Here is a 13986-nt window from a genome sequence, read left to right on the forward strand (position 1 = left end):
TCTATTAACCATCCTCAGTCCTACTGAGCCATAGTGTTTATGTCAGCTGTGCCAATTCAGTGCTACTTACAGCCTGCAGGAGTTAGAGATTCTGTATCTCCAGGTGCCAGCTTCCTCTCAGGAGTTAATGCAGTACAGACCATTCTGGGCATCATATCATCTAATAAGGCAAGAACAAACAAGGGTTTCTGTTGTATGATACAAAGAACCCTGGCCCTAGGTTCTTCTCTTTCCACATCTGCAATTGATACACTGTGTGACCTTGAGCCAGTTCTTTGCCCTTCTTTTTTCTTCTTTATCTGTAAAGTAAGGGCATTAGACTAAAACCCTAGAAACATTCTATTTCAGAACCTCAGATTTTATGCAGTCCATGGCCACAGGCCTCTCTGACTCTATGAATAGAATATAGTATGTGAGAGTGGCAAAGGATCTTAGACCTTATCTAGTACAAACACAACATTTTACATAGGAAGAAACCGAGGCCGAATGAGGGAATAGGCCTTTCCTTGGCTCTCAAAGCAAATCAGCCTCACAGGTGATCTTTAAGGTCCTCTCCTACTCTACGGTTATTTTGTTTGGTCATAAGAAAAGGAAAAACAATCAGAAATCCCTATCCCAAATTTTCTACTTTCAGGCCCAGGTCCTCAATTTCCACTAGTATATATTGTTTAGCACAGTGTACTGAGCACATAGTAGGTGCTTAGTAAATTCTTACTTATGGACTAACATTAAGAAGTTGTTTTTGTTTTCTTCACAAACTTAAATTGGAAAGTACATTGTGAACGTGGCAGTATTATCCCAGCGTATTCTTACTTTAGAGGCATCTTGGTTCAGTGACAATAGTACTAAGAGGAGGTGAAGGGTGGAGGAAGGGGAAAAAGGAGACTAGGGCCCTAATCTCAGATCTGCTTTATTAGGCTTAGGACTTTTAGCAAATCATTTCCCCTCTCTATGCCTCAGTTTGTTGTTGTTCAGTTATGTCTGACTCTTCCTGAGTCCAGAGGCCATACTGTCCATGGAATTTTCTTGGCAAAGGATATTAGAGTGGTTTGTCATTTCCTTCTCCAATGGATTAAACCAAATAGAGGTTAAGTGACTTGCCCAGGGTCACACAGCTAGTAAGTATCTGAGGCTGGATTTGAACTCAGATCTTTCAGACTCTAAGCCTTTACTCTATCCACTAAGCCATCTTGCTGCCTCAATTGATTCATCTGTAAAATGAAGAGATTGGAATATATTGATCTAATGTTCAGTCCATCTATATTCTAATAGTCTTTCCAGCATGGATATTGTATACTATGCTTTGATATCCTATCTGTGAAAAGGAGTGAGTTCAGATAAAGTGCTAATTACGCTGATTATAGGAAGCTAATGGAGTCCATAATGAAAACATTGTAACAAGCATCACAGAAAATCATTGTTGTCCTTGTTCATTCTCCACAGCTAGATGGGTTGGCAAAGATCATCTCCTGGACATAGGAAAGAGAAAAAAAGCCAATAACAAAATCTGCCACAGAAGCTCACGTGGCTGGTTTAGGCTGCTACCCTGTAAAATCATAAGTGGAATCTCATGAATATGGCAGTAGCTGTGATTTTGTGAGTCTTGTCCTGGGTTGGAAACAAGCAGGCCCGAGACCTATTTCTGGCTCTGGCTCCTGACTCACTCTGGAAGCATGGGTATAGAATCCTTCTCTGGTCCTTAGTTTCCTCCTCAATAAAATGGGACTAATAGGCCCCACCCCAGATGTTTACAGAACTATTCTACAGGTTACAATGGTAATAATAGTTAATATTTATAAACCATTTTAAAGTTTAGAAAGTATTTTGCATATAATAACTCATTTTTAACATGTGGCATAATATATTGGAAAATAAGCCAAGTCCTATTGGTAGGGTGCTGACCTGACCTCTATTCTACTAACTCTGCTATAAAAGAACAAGCAAATTAGACCAGTCACTAAAAGCCAAAGGAAAATTTTTTTTACCATGTCTAATATTAAAAGCTCAGATTTTTACAGTACTTTAAGGCATTTCCCATTCATTATCTCATTAGATACTCACAACAACTTGAAGAATAGACAGGATGGGAATAATTATCCTCATTTTACAGATGGGGAAACAAAGGCTCAGAACCATTTAATGTATTTCCCAAGGTCATAGAACATCAGATTTCAAAAGGACCTTAGAGATTCCCTAGTCCAATTTCATCATAGAGATGAAGCAAATGAGTCCCCAAGAGGAGGTCACAGCAAATCATTGGCAAGGACTGGATAATAACCCAGATCTCCTGCCTCTGGTTTTCCAGCACTTTCAATTTCACCACTAGAATCGAGGGTGGGAAGGCTAAATGAGGGATAAAGAAAATGGACCTGGCTGTAGGGGAGATTTCGCACTGGGAAATGTGATGCTTCACACTGAGCATATTTTTATTTGACTGCTTTGTGTTTATTAGAAGGTTTATAATAAATATATCCCAGTATTGAAAGTGCATCAAACCATGTGACAACAAAATGAAGAAGTTATGAGGAATTATCCATAAAACTCTCATCCCAGTAGGTTTGGAATTCCTGGGGCTAGAATTTCAGAGCCTTAACCTCCATTTCAGAGAATCCATTGTTTGCTCCTGCATTTAATTATCCCCCTATAAAAATGTGTGAGCCGCTATTCACATACATCCAATTAAGTAGATGTCTGAGTATGGATTTTAATAACCCTGAAAATTTATTCAGTTATAAGAAAAGTTCAAGTGTGTCTCATATGCATTTCTATTTTCTTGGTAGTCTTGGTGAGATAAGCAGTGGATTAAGTATATTACCCCATTTTGCAGAGGAGAAGATGGAGGGACCAGGGCAGACCTGACTCTGATCACACACAGCTAAAAGCAGGGCTTATTGATCTCCTCTGTGAGGACTAGTGTTCTAATATAGATGCCTCCTGTTGAATATCATAGCTATCACTGAGAATCTTGGAGTGATATCTTGCCAATGGGGTATAGGAAAAAGAATAAAAGGCTTGCCTTTTTATAATGCTATGTGATTTATATAATGCTTCCCTAACTAAAGTCCTGTGAACTATGTACACTGCTGTTATCCCGTTTTTACCAGTGAGGAATGAAAAGAAAGCTTAGGCTCCTAAAGGAGAAGTGACTTGCCCCCAGACTTACTGCTAATAAGTAGCAGAATTAAGAATTAAAATCAAAGGACTGAAAGTTGAAAGGAACCTTATAAGTTTTCAAGTCCAAAGATAACTTACTACAAACTTAAATAGAAATGAATGCCTGGTGGCTGCATATTGACTTAGAAAATCACAACTTAACATTATCTGTATTGTATTGTACTGTATTTTGTTAAATATTTTCCAATTACATTTTACTCTGTTTATCATTGTACTGGGGAATTCTGTGGGAGGTTAATTTGACATTCCTAGTCCAGCCTTCTCATTTTATAGACATGGAAATTGAGTCCCAGAATGGTGAATCCACTTGCTCATGGTCACACAGGTATAATGATGTACTGGTACATGTTTAGCAATCAGCTGTCCTGGGGGTGGGGGGAATGTTATGTACAACATACTTTATTTTTTTTAAAGTAATAAACATCTTTGTTTGTAGTTCTGAGTTCTAATTTTTATTCCTCCTTCCCTACCTCCCCTCCTCCCTCCCTGAGGCAGTAAGCAATCAGATATGGGTTATACATGCACTATTATGTAAAATATTACCATATTAGTCATTTTGTACAAGAAAACTTGAATAAAAGAAAAAAATGAAAGTGAAAAATAACATGTTTCAGTCTTTGTTCCATCAATATCAGTTCTTTCTTTGGAAGTGGATAGTATGTTTCATCAATAGTCCTTTGAGATTGTCTCAGATCATTGTACTGTTGAGAATAGTTAAGTCATTCACAGTTCTTCATCAAACAATACTGTTGTCTCTGTGCACAACATTCTCTTGTTTCTTCTCTCTTCACTATATATCAGTTCATACAAGTCTCTCCAGGCCTTTCTGAAATCATCCTACCTGTCATTTCTTATAGCACAATAATATTCCATCACCATCCTATACCAAAGCTTGTTCAGCCATTCCCCAACTGATGGGCATTCCCTTGATTTCCAGTTCTTAGCCACCACAAAAAGAGCCCCTGTAAATATTTGTGTACAACATATTAAAGATTAGTGTGCATTACTAACATATTCTGCATCACTTTATTAAGTCTAGAAAATCAACAAAACAATAAATCAAGCTTTAAGTTGGGGTGTGTTTTTGAAGGTTTTCAAAGTATTTTCATCCTGAAAATTTAATAATCAACTCCTAAAAACTAGTACTAGCAGTCTCTAGCACACCCCTGCATAGCAAACTACATTGGGAAATCAAGAGGGTCCTCAGAGGCCACTTAGTCCAATCATTACCTATACAGGAAGCCCCTTTAAAATGCTCCCAGCAAGTAGTCATCTGGCCTTTACTTGAAGACCTCTGGTGAAAGGGAATATCCTTCCTCCTGGTGCAGTCCATTGCACTCATGGGTAGTTCTCACTGTTAGGAAATGTTTTCCTTGCATCAAAGTAAAATCTTCCCCTGTGACTTACAGAGACACTTAAATAACTATAATTCCTGGTTCTTCTCACTAAGGCTATGAAGAACAAGTCAAACCCTTCCTCCACATACCAGCTTCCTAAATACTAGAAGATAGCTAATATGCCTCTGAAGTCATCTTTCCCATAGGCTAAAAGTACTCAGTTCCTTCAACCAATTCTGAACATTATCCCCACTCATTCACCATCCTGCTCGGTCTTCTCCAAATACTCTCCAACTTGTCAGAGTCCTTTCCACTATGTGGCTCCTAGAACTAAACACAATGCTTTCAGTTGTGGTCCAACAGAGCATGGTACCACAGGTATTTAGAACCTTATGTCTCTCTCAGTGAAGCTTAAAACAGCATTAACGTAAATTTTTAAAATTTCATTAGCTTTTTTTTTTTTACTTATGTGTTACACTATGGACTCTTACAGAACCTGAAATGTGCTAATAAAAAAAAAAACCTGTGGCCCTTCTTGTGTAGAAATCATTGTAATGAGTGCGAGAGCCAACATACAAAACCAGGCCTATCATCTCCAAGCCTAATGTTCTTTCTATTTTTTTAAATAAAGTATTTTATTTTTTTCCAGTTACATGTAAAGATAGTTCTCAACTTTTGTTTATACAAGCTTTCCAATTTCAGGTTTTTTCCCCTCCCTCCCCCCTCCCCTAGACAGCAGGTAATCTGATATAGGTTTATATATATATGTGTGTGTGTATGTGTGTGTGTATATATGTGTATATATATATATATGTGTGTGTGTGTGTGTGTGTGAGTGTGTATGTATATATATATATAAATATATATATATATATATAACATTAAACATATTTCTGCATTAGTCATGTTATAAGAGAAAATCAGAGCAATGATGAAAAACCTCAAAATAGAAAAACAACAGCATCAAAAACAAAAGAAATAGTATGGTTCAATCAGAATCTATACTCCACAGTTCTTTTTTTTCCCTGGATTTGGAGATCCTCTTCCATCATGAGTCCCCTGGAACTCTTCTGTACCATTGCATTGGTGAGAAGAATATAGTCCATCACAGTAGATCAACACACAATGTTGATGATACTGTGTACAATGTTCTTCTGGTTCTGCTCATCTCACTCATCATCAGCCCACGCAAGACCCTCCAGGTTTCTCTGAACTCCTCCTGCTCATCATTTCTTACAGCACAATAGTATTCCATTGTATTCATATACCACAACTTGTCCAGCCATTCCCCAATTGATGGGCATCCCCTCAACTTCCAATTCCTTGCCACCACATAAAGAGCAGCTATAAATATTTTTGTACATGTGGATCCTTTTCCATTTTCCATTATCTCTTTGGGAAAAAGACCTAAAAGTGGTATTGCTGGGTCAAAGGGTATGCACAGCTTTATAACCCTTTGGGCATAATTCCAAATTGCTCTCTAGAATGGTTGGATCAGTTCACAACTCCACCAACAATGCATTGGTGTTCCAATTCTTCCACAGCTTCTCCAACATTTATTATTTTCCTTTTTTGTAATTTTAGCCAATCTGATAGGTGTCAGGTGGTACCTCAGACTTGTTTTAATTTGCATCTCTCTAATCATTAGTGATTTAGAGCATTTTTTCATATAGGAATAGATAGCTTTGATTTCTTCATCAGAAAACTGCCTGTTCATATCCTTTGACCATTTCTCGCCTAATGTTCTTTCAACCCACACTTTAATCTTTCTTAAAATCTGAAGATCTGTCCATGCCAACATTGCCATCAGTTCCTAATGTGACCTTTCATAAACCAGTTCCTCTCTCCTCCATTTCCTAATCTACAAAATTAGGCAGTTAGTCTCTTAAATCTCTTCTAGGTCTAAGTTTCTATGATTCTATGACTATATAATTTCATAATAAAACCAAATTAGGTGTTTATTTCAAAGTTATGAAATTATATCAAATAATATCCCTCTTGTAAGATACTGGGCAGAAATCCCTACCTGTCTGTCTTGGTTGCCTCATCTTTAATAACAACTGCCCTACTTAGCTCATGGGCTTTTTATGATGATCCAATGATACCCTGGAAAGGAAAGTTTTGATAAGTATAAAGTCTGATACAAGTATAAGATGATATCCTAAGACATCAATACTAGACAGCACCTTAAAGAACTTCTAGTTATAAAGGCGAAATGCCATACTGGGTAGTGCTGAACCTAGAGTGAAGAGCCCAAGGACTATTACACTCTGCCTCTGAAAGGTCCCAGCTATGAGCTAATGTAAAAGCCACTGTGCCTCAGTTTCTTTATCAGTAAAAGGAGATAATAATACCTGTAGTGCCTTCCTCCTAGGCATGTTGTGAGGCTCAAATGAGATAATAGATTTAAAGTGCTTTGGAAATTTTAAAGCATTATAAATTTGAGTTATCTAATTTGTTCTAACTTCCTCATTTAATTGATAAGAAAACGGAACCTTAGAGAAGGAAAGCTTCCTAAATGCAGCAGGGTGGCATAGTAGATGGAGCACTAGGCCTAGAGTCAGGAAGACCTAAAGTCAAATCTGGCCTCAGACACTTACTTGCTATGTGACCCTGTACAAGTCACTTAACCTTTGTTAGCCTCAGTTTGCCCAGTTGTAAGAACGGGACAATAACAGTACCTACCTACCTTACAAGGTTGTTGTGAGGATCAAATAAGGTATTCTTAAAACACTTAGCACAGTATCTGGCACATAGTAGGTGTATATATATATATATATATATATATATATATATATATATATATATATATATATATATATATATATATGCTTATTCCCTCCCCCTTTCCCAGGGTCACATGACTAGTAAGTGTTTGAGGGCAGATTTGAACTCAGAAAGATGAGTTCAGTGACTAACCCTACAATTAGATCACTCCCCTTCCACCTTAAACAAATATAGTCAAACAGAGCAAATAAATACATTGGTCACATATAAAAATGTATTTCTCATTGTTATACTTCACCATCTTTTTGCCAATAGATTAGAAGTATGCTTCATCACCAGTCCTCTGAAGTCATGATTAGAGACTTCACTGATTAGAATTATAATGTCTTTTTTTTGTGGAGCAATGAGGGTTAAGTGATTTGCCCAGGGTCACACAGCTAGTAAGTGTCAAGTGTCTGAGGCAGATTTGAACTCAGGTCCTCCTGAATCCAGGGTCAGTGCTTTATCCATTGCACCACCTAGCTGCCCCGACTCATGTCTTTCAGTATTGTCTTCTTTTACATTATGGTGATCATCCCATAAATTCTTCTCTTGATTTTGCTCGCTTTGCTTTGCATCCCTTTAGAAGCTTCCCAAACTTCTTTGAATTCTTCATATTCATCATTTGTTATGGTATAATGTTAGTCCATTATATTCATTTACTACAAATTGTTCAACCATTTTCTCATTGATGGGCACCCACTTTCCTTCCAGTTCTTGGTTACCCCCAAAATTCCTAGTATCAATATTTTTATACATAGGAGCTTTCTTTTTTATCTTTGACCTCTTTGGAATATGTGCTTTGTATTGCTAGCATTGGATCAAACAATATGTGTCAATTAATTAAGAAACATTTATTAAGCATCAGTATAAGGTACTATCCTAATCCAAAATCATGGCGGTTGAGTACTTTGGGGTTATTGCTTAAGACTAAAGTGTGACCACTCTTGTGTATGACTAATGTAAAGTGAAAATGAAAGTCATAAGCACAAATAAGATTGATTGACATCGTGGTCATGGTGTTTGATGAAGAATCAACAAGAATGTTAAAGATGTCAAAGAACAGAGTAGAGAGGAAGACTAATCCAGGTTTTGAACTCATTAAGAAGGAGGCCTATACCCCAAATAGATCAAAGGAAGAGGAAAAAGATCAATGTGTATAAAAATATTTATAGCAGCACTTTTTGTGTTAGCAAAGAATTAGAAACTAAGTTGGGAGGTGGTTAAGGGGCAGAACCAAGAGAATAATTTATACAATAACAACAACATTGACAAAGAAAAAAAACTCTGAAAGACAACTCTAATCAGTGAAAAAAAAAAACAGCTAGGATTCCAGAGAGCCCATGATAAGAAAGCTACTCACCTCCTGACAGAGAGAGAATGAACTTAGGTGCCAAGTGAAACATATATTTTGGACACCAATGTGGGAATTTGTTTTGTTTGACCATGCATATTTGTTACAAGATTTTTGTTTTTCTTTTTTTTATCTCAATGTGAGGGTAGGCGGGAAGGAAAGGAAATAAAGACTTGTTCATTTAAAAAAATAAATAAAAGAAAGGAGGAAGAATGACTTGGAATCTGATAGATGTCAGCAGCAAGAATATGGACAGTATGATACAGCCTAGGGAGGATGAACTTCAAAGGTAACAAGTGACAATGGCAGAAGGACTATCTAAAAGTCTTTACAGAGAGCAAGGAGTATGTTAACTTTTCCTACTGGCCTGCTTTGTCAGGAAGGAGAGCATATATAAAAAGCTGGAAGATACCACATAGGCCATCTAGGACAAACCCCTAATTTTACAGATAAGGAGACTGAAGGCCATGGAGGTTAAATGACTTGCCAAAGAATATTCAGGTAATAATTGTCAGAGATGAGATTTGAAATCAAATTCTCTGGTAGCAGGAAAAAAAGGAACAACTAATACTGAAAATAATGGAAAAGGAAGAGGTGTCTTCAGGAGGGAATCAAATTTCTATGAGCACTTTAAGATGGAAATCTCTAGGGTGAGAGGGAGTTTGTAAATAATAAACCAAGGCTTCTAGGAGGTATGATGGAAAGAGAAGGAAGAGAAGGGTAAGGGATAGTGGAGAATTAAACTAGACTTTGATGAGAATAAGAGCAAAGGTGATGAAGAGAAAAAAGTCTTTGTTTAAACAGTTGTGACTCATATTCACAGGGGTTAGGGGAACAGAAGGTAATTGGCATTCCATAATACAGGAAAAGTACCAAGGATGGAGATGCATGTAGATTAAATTAGCTACAAACCCCAAATTAGAATTCTAGTGTGAAAATGCCTCTGTCAATGGGTTCTCCTAGGTGAAGCCCCCTCGGTTGATTGGGCCAGGAGACAGGAGGGTTTTATATGATGAAGGAGGCTTCTAATCCTGGGCACCATATGCCGGGAATATCCACGTCATTCTGCACTTCTCTACCACAGTCCTTTTGGAGGATCAGGGCCTAGGCAGCAACAGTGATGAACAGTCAGGCCCCAAAGTGGCCAAACTCCCTTTCTCTTCAGCTCCTGCTGCCATTTCTTTTTCTACTTGTGCCTTTGCTCCTTATCCCCTTATCTTTGGAGTGCCCTCCCTGCCAGCTCTATTGTTAAAATACTGCCTACCATGCAAAACCCAACTCAAGTGCCTCCATCACCAAGTAGCCTTCCTTGATTTACTTTTTTTCATCTTCAGAACTCAAAGTTGCAAGCAAAGACAAGTACTTTGTCAAGGATAGTACTTTAGGAATAATATTAGAATGGAGATTCTCTGAGGTTCCTCATGAAGCTGAGATTCTGTGATTCAATGGATGGATGGATGGATGGATGGATGGATGAATGGATGGAAGAAATAGTTATTAGAGAAAAAAAGAAATAAGATAGGCATGGTGGTGCATGCCTGTAACCTTTGCTACCAGTGAGTCAGAGTCTGGTGAATTGTGTGAGTTCAGGAGATCCAATCAAGCATCCTGAACAAGTCTGGCACCAATACAATAAGCCCCCAGAAGCAGAGTGCCACAAAGCTGCCTAAGGAGGTAAAACTGCCTCAGGTCAGAAACAATGTAGGCCACAGCTCCCATGCTTTCAATAGTGGAATCAAGTCTATGAGTAGTGACTGCACTTCCAGCCTGAGTAAAATAGGGAAACCCCATCTGACAGAGAATTGGGGGGGGGGAGGAGAGGGGAGGGGAAAGGGAAAGGGAAAGGGAAAGGGAAAGGGAAAGGGAAGGGAAGGGAAGGGAAGGGAAGGGAAGGGAAGGGAAGGGAAGGGAAGGGAAGGGAAGGGAAGGGAAGGGAAGGGAAGGGAAGGGAAGGGAAGGGAAGGGAAGGGAAGGGAAGGGAAGGGAAGGGAAGGAAAGGAAAGGAAAGGAAAGGAAAGGAAAGGAAAGGAAAGGAAAGGAAAGGAAAGGAAAGGAAAGGAAAGGAAAGGAAAGAAAAGGAAAAGAACATGCTGGTTTTTTTCTAACCCACTTCTGTTTTGTTATCACAGATCATAAAAATGGAAAAGAATGGGATTGGCTACCACTACATCCTAGCAAACCTGGTAAGTTGGACACCATTGGGTTATGTGTGGCTTGAGTGACTTGACTTATATCTAAGTAAATTGCAATTCTCTTCCTTTTCAATACCAACCCTGATTGTGGTCGTAGTCTGTAGGCCCTTTAAACCAACAATAGTCCTTGAAATGGATGTGATAGGCAACCATATATAGTTATAGATAGACATAAATATAGATATAGACATAGACAGAGACATATCTAATATATATGTGATATTTATTAGATAAATAGATCTATCAGTTATTTATATATATATATATATATATATATATATATATATATATATATATATATATATATATATATATATATATATATATATATATATATAAACTTTCACTTCCTATGTCTTACTTAAAAGGAGAGAGCTGGTATATGGCTATTCATTAACCATCTTAGTTCCAGCCTCCAAATCCTGGGTCCTCTTATCCTTCTATACTAGTTCACTTGGTGATCTCATAAGCTCCCATAGATTTAATTACAATCTCTATGCTGATGATTATCAAATCTACCTATCTTACCCCAAACTATCTGCTGACCTCCTATCTCCACCTACCTTTTAGATATCTCCAGTTGGATGTCCAGAAGATATGTTAAAAAATAAGTTCAAAACAAATTCATGGGGGCAGCTAGGTGGCGCAGTGGATAAAGCACCAGCCCTGAGTTCAAATCTGGGCCTTAGACACTTGACACTTACTAGCTGTGTGACCCTGGGCAAGTCACTTAACCCCCATTGCCCCCCCCAAAAAAAAACATAAACAAACAAAAAAAAAACCAGAATTCATTGTTTCCTTGAAACCCTCTCCCCTCCTCCCTTCCCTATTGCTTTAGAGGGCATCCTCCCAGTCCCTTCAGTTCACAGCCTAGCAGTTACCCTGGACTGCTCACTATCTCTCACCCCCCATATCTAAGCTGTTGACAAGGCCTGTCCATTTCACCTTCTCAACATCTCTCAAATTCGCCCTCTTCTCTCCCCTGACACTGCCACTACTCTAGTGCAGGCAGGCCTTCATCACCTGATGCCTGGACTGGTGAGTCTGCCTGCCTCAAGTCTCTTCCCACTCCAATCCATCCTCCATTCAGCCAACAAAGTTATTTTCCTAAAGTGCAAGTCTAACTATGCCAACCTACCCACCTTGAAAAAAACTCAGTGTCTCCCTTATTGCATCCAGGATCAAAAACAAAATGTTCTATTTGGCATCCAGAACCATTCATAAACTAGCCCCCTTCTATCTTTCCACTCTTTGATCCAGTGATGCTGGACACTTAGCTGTTCTACAAACCAGATACTCCATCTCTCACTCCAAGGCATTTTCTCTTCTTGTTCTACAGATATGAAACATTTGCCCTCTTCCACTCTGACTTGACCTCAATGCCTTCCTTTAAGTCCCAACTAAAATCCCTAATTCTACAGGAAGTTTTTTCCTAACTCCTCTTAATTCCAGTGCTTTCCCTGTATTATTTTTGATTCATCCTATATAGCTTGTTTTGTATGTAGGTGCTTGTGTGTTGTCTTCCCCATTAGAATGTAGGTTCCTTGAGATCAGGGGACTGTCTTTTGCCTCTTTTTGTATCCCCAGCATTTAGCATTGTGTAGGTCCAATTCTTCAAGACCCTATTTGGGGTTTTCTTGGCAAAGATATTAGAGTGATTTGCTATTTCCTTCTCCAGTCCATTTTACAGATGAGGATCTGAGGCAAACAAGGTTAAGTCATTTGCCCAGAGTCACAAAGCTAGTAAGTGTCTGAGGCATGGCACATAGTAGACACTATATAAATGTTTATTTCCTTCCTTACATCTTCTCATATCAGGAAAAATGAGAACTTTATTATTAAATGAACGGAAATGAAATAGTGTCTGTGACCCTTTTGTTAGAGTGGAAGCACAGCGTGTATGGTTCAGGTTGATAAAAAGACTGTATTTAATAATTTGTATCTCCTTGATCTAAATGTAACATGGCATAGTAGATAGAGATAGTGGGGAATAGATATGCTCAGAGTCATGGAGTCTTATGTTTAACTCTGCCTTTTATACATTCTAGCTGTGTGACCCTAGACAAGTCACAACCTTTCATTGTCTCAGGTCTCTAAGACCATAAGTTTCAGAGAATTTGCCTATTTTCATTGTTAGAGTAAGTTTTATTACTGGGAGTTCCTTATACTAATGATAATATAGATCTAGTTTTGTTTTCTTTTTTAAAAGTCCTCACTGGCTGTGATCCTTTTTTTCTTTCCCAGTTTGGAGGGGAGGAGATGATGACTTGGCAAGAGAGTGCTTAGTAAGAACCCGTTCTCAAAGCTTTGTTCTTTCTAACCAGGACAGATCTGAGTCGGAACCTTCTCCATTTATTTGCAATGATGTCTTCAGTACAATTTAGTACAATCCCTCAACCCCCATGAAGAGTTGAATAGTTAACACATTATTTACTTTTTCTGTACTCTGCGAAAGGGCTCTAGGTTGTTATTTCCCTAAAGGCAGGGAGAGGGAGGTGCAGCAAGTTCCATTTGCCAAGTGTCCTATCTGGTCACTGGGGACTAGGAGAACCTACATGAGAGGATCAGATCTTTAGCCCAGAGATTCTCTAGTTGGATGAGAAAGTTGGTGCTGTGTTTATCAATGTATATGCATGTTCAATGAAGTTAAACATTATGTGTGTGTGTATAGGATTTGTGAAACTATATACTTTTCCCCTTATAAATAAACTCTAGAAAATATAGACACACTGATCCTCAGTATTGCGTTTATAGTACCCAGTGTCTTGCACATAGTAGGCATTTGGTGGTGGTTGCCTAGGAAATTTTAGCCAATAATTATTTGATCCCCTTCAGAACTCTTAAGGCCCTTGGTAGGGCCTCAGTCTAGGTCAATTTCTTACAAAAAGAACCTATTCTTTCAGCCTGGTAACAAAACTCAGCAAGAGCTGGATAGAAATCGCTAATCAACCATAATCAGTCAGGAAACTAAAACCAATGAGCTGTGAGGTGGAAAAGGCCACAGCTGTGGCCTATTGCCCCTGAGAAGAACACTGATCTCTCTCCCATGCCAGTGTTGCCTGAAGTCAGCATATAAAACAGGAAGAATCAGGGTTTATTTGCTGGTTCCAATTATATTCTTGTAGCAGACATGATTTTCTTAGAGGAAGAAGAGAGTCAAGTG

The 13986-nt window shown here is 38.4% G+C and overlaps 1 protein-coding gene across 2 annotated transcripts in view; it reads left to right on the top strand.

Annotated features, from left to right (window-relative positions):
- The window catches only part of GRIA1 (glutamate ionotropic receptor AMPA type subunit 1), a 351797-nt gene that overhangs the window by 172832 nt on the left and 164979 nt on the right, over positions 1–13986 (top strand). For both annotated transcript variants that reach the window (XM_043985355.1, XM_043985354.1), the window contains exon 5: positions 10761–10814. In XM_043985355.1, coding sequence (XP_043841290.1) covers positions 10761–10814 — 54 coding nt within the window. The remainder of the gene's footprint in view (positions 1–10760; positions 10815–13986) is intronic.

The sequence above is a fragment of the Dromiciops gliroides genome, chromosome 2 (genome assembly GCF_019393635.1).
Source record: "Dromiciops gliroides isolate mDroGli1 chromosome 2, mDroGli1.pri, whole genome shotgun sequence".
Taxonomy (NCBI): Eukaryota; Metazoa; Chordata; class Mammalia; order Microbiotheria; family Microbiotheriidae; genus Dromiciops; species Dromiciops gliroides.